The sequence below is a fragment of the Brassica napus genome, chromosome A10 (genome assembly GCF_020379485.1).
Source record: "Brassica napus cultivar Da-Ae chromosome A10, Da-Ae, whole genome shotgun sequence".
Lineage (NCBI taxonomy): Eukaryota > Viridiplantae > Streptophyta > Magnoliopsida > Brassicales > Brassicaceae > Brassica > Brassica napus.
The window spans coordinates 8716428-8735083 of NC_063443.1; the positions used below are offsets into that span (position 1 = coordinate 8716428).

General features: G+C 36.1%; 3 protein-coding genes and 1 non-coding gene across 4 annotated transcripts; 2 read left to right on the forward strand and 2 right to left on the reverse strand.

The window, feature by feature from the left end:
* The first annotated feature begins 1796 nt into the window (after positions 1-1796).
* On the forward strand, positions 1797-5695 carry LOC106371300 (CLP protease regulatory subunit CLPX1, mitochondrial). The gene is made up of 15 exons (XM_013811352.3): positions 1797-2534; positions 2836-2897; positions 3176-3276; positions 3371-3450; positions 3549-3599; positions 3683-3757; positions 3861-3938; positions 4042-4098; positions 4344-4414; positions 4483-4582; positions 4679-4783; positions 4862-4924; positions 4997-5119; positions 5200-5364; positions 5459-5695. The coding sequence occupies exons 1-15, from the start codon at positions 2082-2084 to the stop codon at positions 5528-5530; spliced, it is 1656 nt and encodes a 551-aa protein (XP_013666806.2). The 5' UTR covers positions 1797-2081; the 3' UTR covers positions 5531-5695.
* Positions 5696-5808: 113 nt separating this feature from the next.
* LOC106371299 (probable pectinesterase/pectinesterase inhibitor 61) lies at positions 5809-7881 on the reverse strand. The gene is made up of 2 exons (XM_013811351.3): positions 6740-7881; positions 5809-6654 (listed from the first exon to the last, which is right to left on the reverse strand). The coding sequence occupies exons 1-2, from the start codon at positions 7812-7814 to the stop codon at positions 5957-5959; spliced, it is 1773 nt and encodes a 590-aa protein (XP_013666805.2). The 5' UTR covers positions 7815-7881; the 3' UTR covers positions 5809-5956.
* A 7488-nt stretch (positions 7882-15369) lies between these two features.
* On the forward strand, positions 15370-15861 carry LOC125578974 (glutathione S-transferase T3-like). The gene has a single exon (XM_048742142.1). The coding sequence runs from the start codon at positions 15370-15372 to the stop codon at positions 15859-15861; it is 492 nt and encodes a 163-aa protein (XP_048598099.1).
* A 2477-nt stretch (positions 15862-18338) lies between these two features.
* Positions 18339-18445, reverse strand: LOC125579633. The gene has a single exon (XR_007317693.1). It is a non-coding gene; the product is annotated as a small nucleolar RNA R71 (small nucleolar RNA).
* Between the last annotated feature and the right edge of the window lie 211 nt (positions 18446-18656).

The window sequence follows — 18656 nt, forward strand, 5'->3', positions numbered from 1 at the left end:
GAAAAAGATACAAATACATGTGAAAGTTTGAAACAATCTATTCAATAAAAAAATATACCGTATACTTATTATGTTTTAAAAATTGATAGACACATATATATTATAATATATACCAATTTAGAATTGAAAACAAAATGTTTATATAAAAATAAATGAAAACAAAAATCTGCGCGGTTGCACCGGTCGAGATCTAGTTCTGATCTTAAAATCGATGGTCTTTGTCTCTCCGTTTTTACAACATTTCAGTTCAGTTTTTATCTTAATCTTTTTTTCAGTTTTGTTATATTCATGCTAGTTATTCTACAAGACCATGTGTTTTTTCTCTGAAAAACAAGATTATTTATTAACTGGTTAGTAATATGTAGTGGTTGTACAATTAAGAGACCTACCTTTGTATTCATCATATTACAATGATAAAAGTTGTAATATTACAAAATGTTAAAACCATTTTGATGAATAAACATTAGTATAAAAAACTCACCTTGTGCGCAGGTTATCATCCAGTAGAAGAATACATTATTTGTTGGTTCTTTTGAAGTTTAAGATTAGATGGATTTATAGTGAGAGACATAACATTTATTCTAATGTTTATGTTAGTATAAAACTCACCTTGCGCGCAACTTTTACGCGCATTTGCTTTTCCACGAATATGCGTAACAGTTGCTCTATTCATCTTCTGCAGCTACTAAGTTATATCATCTTTTTACCAAACGAAAAAAAGTGATATAATTGCAGATATTCATATTTCAAAATTGTTGTAAATCCGGTTAAGTTGACTGATCAGAACAGCACAATCCGGTTATCGAGTAGAAGACCATGTGTTACTTATCTGGCGGTTGAAAAATCTGCTATAAACTAATATTGGGTGTGATTAGTTAGGATGTAGAAAGTGACTTTACCTTTAATTTTCATCTACAATCTTAAAGATTATCAATCATGTTTTATCTTAGTTTTTAAAGTTACAACCAAAAAACTAAAGATACAGCAAAAACATACAAAAAATGATTGTAAAAATCTTATTTTCTAAAGCCTCATCTTTTTAGCTGTAGGAAATTTTAAAGTTACATCACTTAAAGCTAAATCAAAAAATTCTACAGACTAAATTTTAAAGTAAATTTTCTACTATTACACCCCAACCAATCATCCCCATTGATTTGTCTTTTCACCTTTGTTTTCTTTACAACAATTATGTTTTGTTATGTCCATTTTAATAGTTAGTTACTGGGGACACGAATTAGATATCCTATTTTTTAGAGGTATTTGTGATCCAATATGTTTTGTCTTAATAATCAATTATCTGATTCGATTTGATCCGTAGCCATTTGAATATTCGGTCATTCGGATATCCAGAAATTTTTAGATTTTGGATATCCGATTCGATCCGTAAAATAATTCAAAAATAAAATAAAATATATTTTATTACAAAAAATATTTAATTTTTAAAATTCTAATTATTAATATAATAACTTTAGTAAATAAAATACTGTAAAGCTTCTATAAAATATAGTATATAACATATATGTATATATATAAATAACAGATCAGATCTATATTCCTAAAAATATTAATATTTATTATTTGATTTATTTTTTACAGATATCACATATTATTTATTTACTTTGCTTCGTAGAATTACGGATATCCGAATTTTTTTATTTAAATCACAATGGATAACTAATGGAATTAAATTTTGTCCGGTCGTAATAAAAAGTAATGATTTAACTTACCGAACAATAATACCATCATGTGTTATTTGCTTCGTTAAGTCTGGCTGGCGGTTGTAAAAATCTGGCAAAAGCAAGACGACGACGTATGGAAAACCATGGGCAGTCAATGCTCTCTCTCTCTCTCGTCAAACTCTAACCAGAAGAAGATGAAATATAGATAATACTCTCCAATACGTTTTCCTTCCCTTTCGAATTTGCGTGCGTTTCTTCATTCTTTCCGTGTGCTTCACAACTTCATCTCTCCCAAAGTTTCAGCCTTTCTCAAAATATCATTCATTTGATTTTCGATCGGATTATGTTAATCACTTGCTGAGACCATTTCCTGATCGCTAATTCTCCTCCTCTGAAACCGCCATGGCCGCAGCTTTGAGGTCAAACACCTCGAGAGAAACCGCTTCTCTCACACTCTCCCACTTTCGATACTTCTTCTTCAACCGTCTCCACGCCGCGACTCCTCACTGCAATCACCGCAACAAGATCGCGTCTGTCAAACCTATGGGAGCGAGACGGGGCTCGAGCATGGGTTATGCTGGTGTAAAGTCTGCTACTTTGAGCTCCCAAGGAGACCCACCGGATCTGTGGCAGCCTCCGAGGGATGGACTTTCCCTTAGGGCTGATGGGTCCAGCGGCGTTCATCTCGGTCGTGGTGGTGGCGGTGGAAGCAGTCCCGGTGCTGGGAACGGAACAGGGTCCAATTCCAAGGAAGATTCTTGGGGTGGATCCAATCTTGGCTCTAGCTTTCCCACACCAAAGGAGATTTGTAAAGGTTTGGACAAGTTCGTTATTGGTCAGGAGAGAGCCAAAAAGGTGAAATTATGATGATCTTGTTAGTATCTTCATGTTAAGGACTAGCTCAATAACATCTGCTTCCTTATGAATGATCATTTGTGGTGTGATGCTTTAGGATTTGATTAGTTTCTAAATATTAGTTGTTATCTGATGCTGGATTGTAGGTGTTCACTGTCTCCAATGTTTAATTAATTCCTTACTCATTTTTTTTTTTTGCATTCTTGGACCAAGTTGCATACTTGAATTATGTATGGTTCTATTTGGTTTTGGAAAGATTTCTAGTTTTCAACGCGCTCCTTGTGTCATCCCGTTGATGCAGGTACTTTCAGTGGCAGTTTACAATCACTACAAGAGGATATATTACGAATCGTCACAGAAACGGTTAGTTCACTTTCTTATGCTTACCTGAATGCATTGTTTTACTTGTTCTCTACAAAATAAACTATATCTATCTTTATAGTTCACCTTATTACCTGAGCATCTGGAAGTAAATAAACATATCTTGTGATTTGGAAAATCATGTCAGTATGTATTTCATTTACCTATGGATATCATAGTTTTTGCGTGCACCTTAATTTGCATTTGTTTGTTTCATTGTGATTCCACGTATTTTGCAAGAGAATTGTTAGTTATGATGGTTAAACTTGTTGGGAAGCTAGGTCCACGGGAGAAACCGAAGGCACTGCAGCGAAACCAGCTGATGATGATTTGGTAGAACTGGAGAAGAGTAACATTCTCCTTATGGGACCAACTGGGTCAGGTAAATATTCTGACCCTAATCTTGCAAAAAGAAAACACAAGCCTGATACACTGATGTTCACCTCACCTGTTTTGATGTTTTTCTTCAAACACAGGGAAGACGCTACTTGCGAAAACTTTGGCACGGTTTGTGAATGTTCCTTTTGTCATTGCGGATGCAACCACACTGACTCAGGCAACTCTCGCCTTTCTTTTAGTCCTTTTTTTGCCGCATGTCCTTTTCTTGATGACCAATCTGTGAAATGCGTCTTTTGTGATGACATAATTTGTCAGGCTGGTTATGTGGGAGAGGACGTCGAATCTATATTATACAAACTTCTCACAGTAAGCTTCTAAAATCCAAACATTTCTATTTATCATACTGCTACAATTAGTTCTAATGTGTGGTATTGGATATCTCTCTCCAGGTTGCAGATTATAATGTTGCAGCTGCACAGCAGGGGATTGTTTACATCGATGAAGTTGACAAGATAACAAAGAAGGTTAGAGCTAAAACTTTGTCCTTGTCCTAGTTTGGCAAACTTGAATATTATTTATGTGCTTCCTTAGATAAATTTTGTTCTTTGGACATTTTTTGATTGCCAGGCAGAGAGCCTTAACATCAGCAGAGATGTATCAGGAGAGGGTGTTCAACAAGCATTGCTAAAAATGCTGGAAGGAACAGTAAGTTTACTATTTGCCTTGAGAGCTTTGCTAACTAAGATCTCAATTATGATTTTTGTGGCTTATACCCAGTTTCGAACTATCTCTCTTTTTGGATATATAGATCGTTAATGTACCTGAGAAGGGCGCTAGGAAGCACCCTAGAGGCGACAATATCCAGGTTTTTGTTGTGCTCCGCTCTACTCTTTATGTTTTGGCATGCACATTGCTAATAACATAAGTTATTCATATGGATGGAGAATAAGGTCATAAAGAAATTTAAATGATTATGGAAATCTAATAGCTTCCACATTCCAGTTTAATGTTATTAATGGAGATGGCTTATAGTTTTTCTCTCTAGAGTTGATTAAGGTGGCTCGTCTGTACATTGATTTCTTACTCACCTCTTGTCAACTGTGTCTGCAGATAGACACAAAAGATATTCTCTTCATATGTGGTGGTGCTTTTGTAGACATCGAAAAGACGATCTCTGAGAGGTATGACATTTTTTTGTCGTCTAAGCAAATAACCTTTAGAAGTTAACTGAATGTTTCTTTTCTTACAGGCGCCATGATTCTTCAATAGGGTTTGGTGCTCCTGTACGTGCTAACATGAGGGCAGGTGGTGTTACAAATGCCGCTGTCGCATCCAACCTGATGGAAACTGTAGGTTTTTTATCATCTCTTCACCCAGCAAATGATAGTTTAGTCTTTGGCTCATATTTGTAACGAAGTTTATAATGAGATGTCTGGTGTTGGCAGGTGGAAAGCAGTGACCTGATTGCTTATGGTTTAATACCCGAATTTGTTGGAAGGTTTCCTGTTCTTGTTAGCTTATCTGCTTTGACTGAGAACCAACTTATGGAGGTAATATGATCAAACATAAAATACGGTTTGACACTTGATGTTGAGTCTCGGCATTACTAAAAATCATTTGATTTGCAGGTGCTTACCGAGCCAAAGAACGCTCTTGGGAAGCAATACAAAAAGATGTACCAGATGAATAGTGTAACTACTCCTCTCTCTACTCAAAATCTTGACTCCCTTGAGACAAATCTCTATATCTACTCTTGTCTTCAGGTAAAGCTGCATTTCACGGAAACAGCGCTGCGGCTAATAGCTAGAAAAGCAATAACGAAAAACACAGGAGCTCGTGGCTTAAGAGCTCTTTTAGAAAGCATCCTCATGGATTCTATGTACGAGGTAAGTGTTACCTCCTATATTTGCTTACAACCCATGTCATTAGATTCACGTTCAGACTCTTAACCATGTCATTTTCTCAGATACCGGATGAGGGTACAGGGAAGGATATGATAGAGGCGGTTGTGGTGGATGAAGAAGCAGTTGAAGGAGAAGGGCGTAGAGGCTCTGGAGCTAAAATTCTCCGTGGTAAAGGAGCTTTGTCTCTGTATCTCTCTGAAACCACCAAATCCAAGGATTCTCCTCGGGTACTTTGCATACCAATCCCGGTTTTACTTTAAAGAAATAACAATACACACGGTTGGTTTGACAGCCCGAGTCTTTTGTGCTAAATTGTTGCAGACGACCAAGGAGGGATCAGAAGGAGAAATTGAGGTGGAGGCAGAGATTCCCTCCGTTGTCGCCAGTATGTAATGTATCTCATCTGGTAAATGTATCTCTGTATGTTTAATCTTATCGTTCTAATAATGTACATAAATGAAAGAAATAAACAAAAGTTGTATCAGTAAGTTTAAAAGAACACAAGGATTGCACAGTTTGCACATTGATCAATGATATGATGTAACGCTTATGCAATAACCTATCTTCCCGTTAGTCTTTATCTCGCATTCAAAACTGAGAAATCTCCTTTTGATTAAAAATCCTGATTTATCATTCATGCTTGTACTCTAAAAAGTGAGCAGAGTTGAAAGAATATTCAAATCATAATCTTATTTATTTCATTCAAGAATACGCTCTGTCATATAACAAAATACACTTAAAAAAAAAAACAGAAACATAAACCTTGTTATATATAAAATCTTTCGTATATTAGTTACATACAAGGCTGAGGAGACAGCGTTACTGTGACAACCCGGAGAAGAAGGCCACGCCCGTGGATGGCAACCACGATGAACCTCCAATGAACTGACCCACAGTAAATTTACTTGCCTCGACCGGTGAAGTAATAACGTGATAACCGGGCCACTTGACTCGTTGACCCGTACCTGACCCCGGCCCTCGGTTCATATACTCACCGTAGTACAAAGAATCCAACGCAAACGGACCGTTCCACTCCAACCATCCTCTCGGGTTAATATGGTCGCCCATATCCGACATCATGTACACAACTCTAGAATATAACTTCCACGGACGGCCGAGATACGTCGGATAACTACCTTTCGAGGCTTCGAGATCAGCAGTTGCTAGAAGCTTACAAGCGTGGATCGAGATCCCCGTGTTCTGGTTCGGGTCTTTCCGGTTCTGAGCCGTGATGGTGATTTTCTGCTGAGGCATTGGTTTACGTGCGTAGATGTTACAGCTCTGTAAGATCACAGCTGCGTTTCCGAATATGAAATCGACCGTTCCGTAAATCTCGCATTCGCGGAAAAACTGTCGGTTAGAATGTACGTAGAGCGCGTCTTGGTATCCGATAATGCTGCAACGGTAAACCACCGCGTGGTCTCCTCCGACACGGAGCGCCACGGCTTGGTGCTTCGCCGGTCCCGCGTAGTTCTCGAACGTTATGTCTCTCACTATAAATCCAGCTCCCGTCGCGGCTAACATCAATCAATTAAAAAAAGAATATAAATATTATAAATCATAACCGAAAAAAAAGACATAAAAGGTAATTTTGTGTATTACCGAAAGTGGCTGTGTGAAAAGTAGTGAGGTCATCGACGATGCTTTTTCCACCGGTTATGACCGTTTTACCCTTGCCGTCTCCGATGAACATTAAGTTCGTTTTTTTCCTCCCAACCTTGAGAATTTCTTCTTCGTACTTTCCTGCTTTCACGTAGATGACGAATCGACGGCTACTATGCTCCGGCGCTTTCTTGATCGCCTCCGCTATTGTCTTAAACGTTCCGCTACCATCTTTAGACACCGTGATATCCGCCTGAATCTCCGTCGCCGGGGTACCGAGAAGCTCTCTGTCTGCTCTCTTCAACCAATATGGAAACTCTCCTGTTTCTTCTTCCCCAAGCAACTTCCTATGGTTCACCACCGGAACTCCACTTAAATCATTGACGTTGCCGGAGAATATGGCCAAGCAGTTACTCACCATCTCCGACAAGTCCTTCACCGCTCCGATCACTTGATCCTTCACTCCTCCTCCGCCGTCTCCGGCTTCGTCGAATCCCTCCGTGCACGTGTCGTGGTTAGTCATCGCAGAGCTAAGCCACGTCATGACATCGGAGTGAGAGTCATCGGAAGATGAGGCGGCGACGATGGAGGAGAGAGCGCGTGATAGCGCGTCGACTGAGTCGTCGAGCAGCTCGAGACACGAGTCGTAAGCTGATCGTACACGTGGCGGCATCTGAGCGTAGGAGATGGTCGACGATGAGTAAAGCGCTTTGCTGAAACTCTGAAGTGTCGCGTTGAAGGAGATGTGGATGAGCTGTTTCTCGTCGGCGGTTAAAGCTCCCGGAAAGTCGAGAAGCGTGTCGATGCAGAGGTTCGGGTATTGGGCTTTGCTACAGGTTTGGGAGATTTCTCGGGTCGGTTTACGGTTTAGTTTCGGCGCATGTTGATCTGAACCTACGGCTCGGATGCCCGCAAAGATCCCTAAGCAGACCACTGCGACAACTAGTACTGCTAGCGTGAAGAGAATCAGTTTCGTCTTCTTAGTTCTCTTCTGTAGCTCCGGGAGTGACGTGGCAGGGTCTTTCTGGTTCGGGTTTGATACCGAACCTGATGGTCCGAGCCTATCGTAACCCATACTGCAATTTTTGTGTTTAGATTGAAAGTTAAGAGTTCTGTTAAGGGAACAAAGATGATGTGGAAGTGGCTCTATAAATATTATTATAGATGTAACTATTGAAGCATTAAAATGATATGCGTTATTATTATAAACTTATAAAATTCTATATACACACACATATATTTGGGTGTCTTTATTGAAATGTATGCCTGATAGCTGTAATTTTTGTCGATGTCTCTAACAGTATGTATATACATAGTGAAAAAGAAGTATATAGATAGTCATGTGTATTAGCAAGAGTAATTCCTAAGGATAGAATTAAAAAAGTTTTTGTCACAAATATTGAGCTTAAAAATTAAAATGATCAAAATATATTTAAATGTTTTATCAAAAAAGCAAATATACACTTATATTTCTAGGATTAATTAATATAGATATTAGGGTTTAGAATTAACGGGTGGAGTTTAGGGTTTATCGTTTAGGTTTAAGGTTTAGAGTTGATGAGTGGGGTTTTGAGGATAAGATTTCAAATTTAAAAAAATAAAAATAAATTAAAATTTTCAAAATAAAAAATACTATTTTGATCATTTTAGTTTTTGAAATCTATTTTTGTGACAAAAACTTTTTAAAAAATGTATTTGAGAGAATTGCGGTATTAGTATAGATGTGTACATTTATTTGTACGAGTGTTACTTGAGGGTAATGCTCTATAAATCATTTCATCTCAACGACCCATTACCTTATAAGAGGATAGTAAAAGTCAGATTACGATGACAGTTGGTGTTTCTGAAATGTTGTTTTTATGTCACTACAGCGGTAAAAGTTAGAATCTTATACCTTACCAATTCACTGTAGTGCTTTTCTCAATAGTGGATAACTTTTTTGTTACTCTCAACGAGCTTCCTGCCCACCTACGGTGTCGGTGCTCCTCCGGCTCTTTCCTTATCACGTTTTGTTTAACTGTATAAACCAATCGAGACTACATAAATTGACTATACGATTACGGAAACAGACCATTTATTATTTAGAAATAATTCAGCAGCTTATAGTTTATTAGGTTTAGCGTTTTTAGCTATTGACTATTGTATTTCACATCAACGAAACAAAAAATATCATTAATAGAATTTCGCATATACAGATTTATATCTGTCAAAATCCATTGAACATAAACAGTTGATATGATTCATGATATATACTATATTATAATTCTGAATAATACTTTTTGTTTTCATGTATATTGTACCTACAAAAAGACATTACGTTATTCAACATGAGAATATGTATTTGTACATCTTGTTCGGGTCAAATCGATTTTGGTTCTGTTGAGCAGTGCGTTTTCATACTCTAATAGACTAATAACATATAAAGTTTTATGAGTTTCTAGCTTCAAACTATTTGGCGATATATAAATTGATATGTTTTCTATATATTACTTATTAGGATAAGACATGCCCCTTCCGGTGAATTTATATGAAAATTATTTAAGAAATATCATATGAAAAAATAAAATTTATATTCTTGATCGAACTAATATTTCTGGTCCTCAAACAATTTTTAAAAAACATTACATAATTTGTTTACTGATGAGCTGATCTCATTTTTTAAAATATTTTAAGTAAAAAAATCACTTATCGCATAAGAACCTAATGTTTATGCCGAAGAATCTCAGGCCTACTATTTGTTTATAATGAAACTATGCCAGTTCGGTTTTATATCATGATTTAGCCATTTAAAAGTTAATTATGGTTATGAGAAATTTACGTTGACGTGCCAATCTTATTTATATTTATATTTTTCACATTTTTGTCACTTTTTTTATTTTGGTTATTGCTTGATATAAATATTGATTTTTGAGTTTATTCTCGTTTCATTATTTTGTTTTGGCGTGAGATTTAGAAAATGTTTAAAATTTAAAATTATTAAAAAGATACATACTTACGTTAGGATCTGCGCCCTTGTACAGAATAAATATTTTATATTTATTACTTATTTTATGTTTTTCTACATATTATGAAATAATAAAATAATAATTATATATTAAATAACTAAGAAATCAGTTACTATTATGTAATAAATTGGTGTGCGCATATAAATCAAACGACCGCTCTTGTTTACTCGCAATTATTTTAGAGTAAATAAATCAAAACAATCAATTTTATCTATCGTATATGATACATAATTAAATTTAAATGATATTAACATATATATATAGTATATTTTTAATATGAATATTTATTAAATAAGGTTTCTACTCATATAATTTTATGATTATTTGCATATTTGTGTAACAAAATTTTACACCAACGATTTTTTTTAATGTAAAATGTTTAGTGGTTTCAATAACTTATAATCATTTTAAAAAAACAATGAAGATTTCAAAATTAAAATATTAAATTTTCAACATATGTTCACGTAGATATCAAAATATAAGTATGTATTTTCATATGATGTATAGTTTAATTTAAACGATATGGAATATATATATATATATTTATATATATATATATATAAACATAAACACCTATTAAAATAAAATTATTCATTCATATGATTTTATAATCATTGTATCTTATTATAGAAAAAATTAAACCTTGATCACAAAAGTATATGTGAGAAAGTTAACACTTTTAGTAATTTATACTTGTTTTGAAAAATTCAAAATATAACATATACAAAAAAATTTAAATTTTTATTATATGATTAATGTAATTGTGTAATTTATTTTAATAATAAATAATTAAACAAAAATGATAGAAATTATACAGATTGTTAGCAAATATTTATTATTTAAAATTATTAATTTTCATTCCGTAGGTTTTATTTAAGGAAATAATATATAATAATTTCAATTTGATAAATGCATGGTCCATAATAGACATACTATATAATATAACATTTCCTAGCAATTTAATTTTGGACTAACAAAATTCTCAATTGATTCTCAAACCGCCAAGTAAGCAAAATTAACATTCTAATTATGTGACAACTCCGCAAGATACTTTTTAATTAATACAAACTACATGTTATAACTTTTTTAAATATTTTTCTATTAAGATATAGGGGATGGTATCATCAAAACTTTTGATGTAGGAATTTATATTCTTACACGTTTCTTGAGATAATGATACGTATAATCATTAATTTCGATAATATCTTAGACATAGGATTCAGATCGGATAGACAATTTTGGATAAGATCGGTCAAAACGTCTTCGTGGGTTGGATCGATTTCAATTCGATTGGATATCGTGTATCTTTATACACATATATACATAACACATAGTATATATATACAGATTACCAATTTCATCAAATTTAATCTGGTTTTAGCAATTTCAGTCCATTGAAAATCCAAATTTACAATATATATATATCCTGTTCACAGCAATATATATACTGTACTGTACAAAAGCAAATCATTGATAATACACACGTGTGCCTATGACGGAAAATAAATGGGCGGATAACTTGGCACGTAGTGCTCGGAAACAACCGTCTTTCGTTGTGCACATGGACGCAGAGTTACCACTTTGGTTTACAGAGTTTACTTGAATCCGTAAATGTTTGATGTCAAAAAAAATAAAAACACACACGTGTATATATACTGTACAAAATACAATGAGTATTGGTAGAAAAGTGAACCTTTGATGGGGACAAATCTACGACGTCCACCAACAAGAGTCCCCATAGAATTTAAACTGAATAGTCAATGAAATAGACTCCTACGTACCAATAATACCCACACTAAAAAAAAAATGTTAAAAAGACCTATATACCTAGTCATGTCCATTAACATTTACATGACTAGGTATAACATATGCAAAAGTGAAGAAATTAATAGTTTTGAATCTTATCCGGTTGTGGCCCTGATTCAATCTCATGCATCCCATTTCTGTAATACACCTTATGCATTTTACTTAATTGTGCATGCATGTCATATAGTATGTGTTTAAAGTAAACGAACCAACATAACCAAATATTTTTTTTTTTTTTTTTTCCAACATAACCAAATAGTGGACGTCATCCACACATAATTTACGGACGTTGCTGCCTGATGCATCGCCATCTATAAAAATGAATCAAGGGTCTGAAAAATGAAATTTGGGAATAACCCAACTTTTCCTTTGTGTTATGGATATATATAGAAGATCTTACTAAATCTTGGTTTTTATTTTACCAAAAAAAAAATCTTGGTTTTTATATTGATGGTTTATTTACTTGATGTTTCCCTCATGCAAGAAAAGGAAAAGTCTTAAGTCGTTGCGGTGAATTTGATGTTGATATGATAGAATTCTGTATGCGATGTGTAGCTATTACAGTTAATAGCCTAATGGTAACAAAATTAAAAGTTGGGTACAAAGTCAGTATCAATAAGGAAGTGAGCTGTCCTCTACTAATAAGTCTTCTGTCCCGTAACCTCCTTTTCTTTCTTTTCTTATCTTAGCCTTTTGTGGTTTGTCTGTTTCACAAAGTTCTATTACAAGAAACCACTCACGTTTTAATAAATGAAAAATTATTGTTTTCTCTAATCTCAAGTACTTTGAACGACAAGGTCTTATGTGGTTCATGGAGTGTATGCATTTATTTATCTTACATTACGGTATCTAGATACTACATGAACTTTTAACCTTTGTATGTAAAATATTTCCATGTTTTTGTAAGTGATTGTTGATGATCCAATCTATGGGTCAAGGCCACTCTTGAGTTTTTTCTTTTTTTAAAACGATTTCAATTATGGTCAAACTATATTTTAAATGACAAGTATATCGGTTCTGTTACAGGATCTAATGGTAAAATAAACTTACACTTATGATCCTCCAGTTATTTACATGGAGAAAGAAAACTATACAGTATGTAATACCAAAATTAGATAGAGATGGCTGATGAATTAATTATCTACAGAAAGGAGAGACGGCTGATCCCGTTTTACTTTTGGAGAATTTATAAGATTGTTTATTTTTATAATCGGCCACTTTTTCTTAAAGAAAAACTCCAAATCCGCATACCAGTTTGATGACATATTTGAACTTTTATAATTTGCCACTCTTTCTTAAAGAAAAAAACTCCAAATCCTCAAATACCAGTTTGATGACATATTCGACATGCTGTTGATGAAATCTTTTTAACGTTATAATTTAGAGACAAAAAGCATTGCTAAAAAATAGATAAACATCTTTTCTTTTAACCGATATTATTTCTTTACGAACTGCGTTTGTTTTGTTAAGCGACCAAAGTGATGTCACTAACTTTTACATGCATTTTAAGTTTTAACCATCGGTTTACATTTTGGAGTAAATGCTGGTCTCAAGCAAACTACACATTTCTTTTGTATAATAATCTTTGTACATACACATATGACACTTTGACCCAAAAAAAAAAAACACATATGACACATGTGAACTGCCCATGTGTCACTCAATACATGGACATGCATATATTGGTACCCATCGGCAGTATAGAACTATAGATAAAACTGATAACTAAAGAAATGACCAAGCATGTTATCATTTTTAGAGTTTATACTTTTCTCAATTATTATAGCATTGATGACAAAAGAGATCTCGCATTACCCAATGTTCGTAATTCCCATTTCTATAGATTGATAACGAAAAAATTGATATATGAACCACTATCTTAATTGTCAACTAAAAGATTACTTCTCTGATATGACATCCATCTACACTTTTTTTTTTTGTAAATGAACATCCATCTACACTTATAATGCTTTACACAGTTTGATCAATTTGGCGCAGTGTTAATAAGATTGGTTGTTGGTAATGCGCTAAGAAAATCTCATTGATCAATAACTTAGATTCAACGACTGGAGAGCAGATATGAAAGTCAAAAGATGTACTGATTAGATATAAACTAACTCGTACGAAATAACGTTATATATGGAATTATTAGTAGTTTGATTTTTATTTTGACATCATAGTGCTGCTTTATCTATCTTCATCTCTAATTAATCGATACCGACAACTTTCATGAATTATCCATTTTTGATAATTTGCGTTTATATTTAATGGCTTCGAGTTTTGATCACAATAAGGTTTGAGGTTTGGGCTTTGGGCTAGAAGCCATTAAGAACAACATTATCGCTGACTCTTAACCCAACTCTTTCCTTAAATCCAATTAAAAAAATTAAGAAAAGATAGAAGCCCAAGACTCGCCTCTTGCGTAAGGCATGGAAGGCCCTGCCTCTTAGTGACATGTGTCACCATACGAGAGGATGAAGAAATCGGTTATGTCTCTATCTCTCTCTCTCTCTCTCTCTCTCTCTCTCTCTCTCTCTCTCTCTCTCTCTCTCTCTCTCTCTCTCTCTCTCTCTCTCTCTCTCTCTCTCTTAAGCTCTCTCTCGACGAAAGGCGATTCGACGTCTCCTTCGGTGACTCTTGTCGGCGACGTCTCCTTCGGTGTCTCTCATCGGCGACGTCTCCCCCGGTGGCTCTTGTCGGCGACCTCTTTCTCGGTGGTTCTCCTCGAGGCGACAGAGTTCTCTCTCGGTGGCTCTCTTGAAATCGAAAGGTAAGCGGTTGTTGTGTTCTTGACTATGCATGTCTTCGATTAGGTCTGATCTGTTGTTTTTCTATGTAGTTTGTTGGTTCTCTCTCTCGGTGGGTCTTCTCCTCCAAGCTTTCCCTCGGTGGCTCAAATCGAAGCTTTCACCTCAAATCGAAAGGTAAACCGGTGTTCTGTTGTTTCATTATGCATGTGATTGATTATTGTAGTATGTTGGTTCTGTTTGTTTCACCTCAAATCAAAATTTTGATGCGTTTGATCTATGGATATGTTCAGTTTGTTCTTAGGTTTTAATTTTGTTTCAATTAATACGGATGGATCAAAGTTGATTTGCTATGTTTCAATCCTTGCTCTGTTTATGTTCTTTGATTTGTTTTCGCTTTTGATTATGTCTTTCTGTTGGATTATGGTCTGAATCATTTTTTGTTTATGTCTTTCTGTTGTTAGATAGAAGGATAAAAGTTTATCGAGCAAATGTTCAAACAATTCAGGAGTTCACTGCAAAATAAGGTTAGTGTTATTCTTAACTGGTTCTGCAAACTAGAATTGGTTTAAGTTGTGGTTTGAATTGAATCGACTGTAATTAATGATTTCGTTATAGTTAGAATATGGTTGTGTGATAAATAGAAGTGATGGCTAGCTAGAATTGATTAAGGCTTAATGTGATAAAACTTGTAGATAAATGTCAATACGTTTTTGTTTGTTGGTTGTCATAAATGCATCTTCTCTTCCTTCTCTGCCATCTATAAACACACTTTCTTCTTTCTCTTTCTTATCATCCCCTTCATCTTTCTTCTCAACTTCTTCTCTGTATGGATTCTCAACAAAGCCAGTTCTCTAGCTTTTTAATTTACTAAACTCTCAAGTGCCTAACAATGAATACTCAACTCAGTTTCTGAGTTTTTCACCTAGTCCAGACGTTGGAGGATCCGACGTGCACAAAGTGTTGAGGACCATAAGCAAAGGTGCAAGTGGTCAACAGCTGAAGACCTGGTCCTCATCAGTGCATGGTTGAACACCTCCAAAGATCCCGTAGTTGAGAATGAGCAAAGGGCATGACCTTTTGGAAGATGATTGTGTCGTATTATAATGCAAGTCCCAAGGTGGTTGGTTTGGCAAAGAGAGAGAAAAGCCACTGCAAGCAAAGGTGGGGAAAGATAAATGAAGGTGTCTGCAAGTTTGTGGGGTCATATGACGCTGCAACAAAACAGAGGACCAGTGGCCAGAGTGAAGATGATGTTTTGAAGGCTGCACACGAAATATTCCTCAACAATTACAAGGTGAAGTTCTCATTGGAGCATGCATGGAGGGAGCTTAGGAATGATCAGAAATGGTGTGGGACTTATGGAAGTAGTCAACAGAGCTCTGATTCAAAGAGAAAGAAGGTGGGAGAAGAACAATCTTTTCAGTCATCAGCATCTATGCCCAGTTTCAATGGAGAGGATGAAGCAACGGCTAAGCCTATTGGTGTGAAGGCATCCAAGGCGAAGGCTAAAAGGTCAGTGGGAGAAGAAGGCAAGAATCTGCAAGATTTTCAGCAAATATGAGAGTTAAAGGCGAAGGACATAGCAGCAAAGGAGAAGCTTAACCAGACCATACTACTTGACAAACTCCTTGCAAAAACAGAGCCGCTTAGTGAATTAGAATTGGCGCTTAAGCACAAACTGATTAAGAATATGTTATCTATGTAATCTTTTAAACTGTCAATGTTATCATTTGGTTATCTTTTTTGTGGCGCTTAAGACTGATGTGTAATATAAGTAAATCTTGCTTTGAAATGAATATTAGTAGTTTGATGTGTTCTAATATGTTATAATCTTGTTTGATATGTTCTAATACGTTCCTGTTTTATTTTCTGCTTTTCAGGGGAACAAGTGACACACAGCCATAAATGGAACCAAGAAAACAGATTGTTTGTGGCCTCTTGGCAAGAGGAATCATACCGCCTCTTCCACAAGAAGATAGAGATGTTAATATTGCGGATATCTCACAAGAAGATACAGTCGAAGTGGTGGAGATATCAAATGAAGAAGAAGAAGATATGGTGGAGTTATCAAGCGAAAAATACATGAGCAATATGGGCTACTTGATTATGGTGGAGAAATCAGAAGATGATTGATATGTGGTGTTTTTAATACCAATACATGTGCACTTTGAGCTCATTTTCAGTCCTAATTCGTGTTTAATTTACATCATTCCAGGTTGGGAACAGGTGAAAGAGTAAAGGAGAGAGTTTCAGGAAGTCAGATGCTGTTTTGAAGGATTCAACATGGAACAGTCATTTAGAACAACCCAAGGGTTGCTCCAGAAGAGATCAAGCATTAGACTGTTCCCGATCGTTAAGGAAACTTCCTATTCTGGAGTTTGCCCTAGTTTTCGACTTTCTCTTTCTCTTATTCCCCTATCACCAGCGCCCCCCTATAAAAAGGGGAGGCTATCGTTTTCTTAAGTTTACACTTGTTTTTACAAAGAAACCTAAATTGCTTTTTGGATTCTACGCAACTTGTAAGGGAGAAGGCTCCATCTCTCATTCTCACGAGAAGATTTCCCTGAACCCTTTGTCTTTTTACTTATTTTATATGCAGTATTATTCAGAAATCTTGTTTGTGTCATCCTGCTTAATGATTGAGTAGTAGGCAAAGCTTGCTTAGGGTTGTAGGGTGTTAGCCGCATGAACTGAACACAAATAAGTGATCTCAACTATCTTCATTCATATTGATCTTACTGCCTGCATTGAACTGATCACTTAATGTCGGATCTATGATTTAATCCTCTAGCTAACCGTTAGGAGATAAGTCGACATATATTGAATGAGCTTAGTATCCCTAATCAGCGAGAGTAGATATTAGGGTATTAAGTGAACTAATCAGATCTCGCATCTAAAGCTTGCTTTCGCGTCTTGTTCCAAGCGAGAGCTTAGGATTCAAGACCGACTCGCATAGGGATCAAGATCACGATAGTGAGTTGTTCCAGCTGAGTGATCTGAGTTCTAGATCGCATTTCATCGCACTTGAATAGTTGTTCAGTTCTGCAAGTAACATCCGATTATTGACCCTAAGCCAGCTTCATTTAAATTGAATTCAAATTACCTAGGCATTCTTGTTACTTTTGTCGCAATTAATTCTCAAAACCCACTTGTTTCTCAGCTTGACATTGAACTCATAAGAGTAAAGAGTAAACTGGTCCTCTGGATTGAATCTCAAATACTATAATTACCACTGTTAACTTGACAGTAGCAAGGATTCATTTTTAGTGTATCAAGTTTTGGCGCCGTTGCCGGGGACTAAGCTTTTACCTTTATTTTTCGGTTTAATATTTAGCCTGAGATATCTAACTTGCTTTACTTCTTTGTTGAAACAGATGATCCAAGTGCATGACCAGTAGACATACTCGGAGCAACGCACAAGGACCACTACATCAGCTGACTAACGAAGAACTCGCAAGATTAGAAAGACAGAACCGTCAACAGCCAAGAACAACCGACACCAACATGGGTGATCATGGCAATATGGATGACCTCACTGCTGCATTGGCACTCATTCAACAACAAATGCAGAATCAGCAACAGCAGATGCAGCAGATGCAGCAAACCATCCAGAATCAGCAACAAGCTGCACAAGAGCAAGCAGCCGAGAACGCTGCGCGAGAGGAGCGTGGTGCTCTTATTGGGGAGCGAAACCTTCCGAGGAATTTTGCTACTAACCGCTCTCCCATCAACCCTCCACCCTGTACTCGACAGGATTATGAGATCAAACCTGCTCTGATTGGTCTGCTACAGAAGAGCACATTCAGTGGCCTCACTTCAGACATACCAATGGACCACATAGAGGCCTTTGAGAGGATCTGCAATTTCTCTCGCTCAAATGGAGTGCCACCGGATTACGTCAAGTGCACGCTGTTCCCATTTTCTCTCGAAGGGAAAGCCGCACGTTGGCTGCAATCTCTCCCAACCGGTTCTCTAACCTCATGGGACCAGGTTCGATCAGCATTCCTGAGCCACTTCTACACAAAATCCAAAACCGCGGCTCTAAGGCATAGAATCTCCAACTTCAAGCAGAAATCTGATGAACCCTTTTATGAAGCTTGGGAGAGGTATAAAGAGTACCAGAGGGAATGTCCACACCACGGGTTTGATGACGATTACATATTGGAGGTGTTCTACGATGGAGTGAGCTATGAGTACCGGAACACCCTTGATTCCTCTAGTAACGGAGATTTCATGACTCAGACCACTCCTGGTGCATTCGCGCTGATTGAGAACATGGCTTCTAGTTCACTCAACAAGAACAAAGAGCATGATCGCTCTAAAAGTGTGAACAGCATAGACGATATAGCGGCGAAG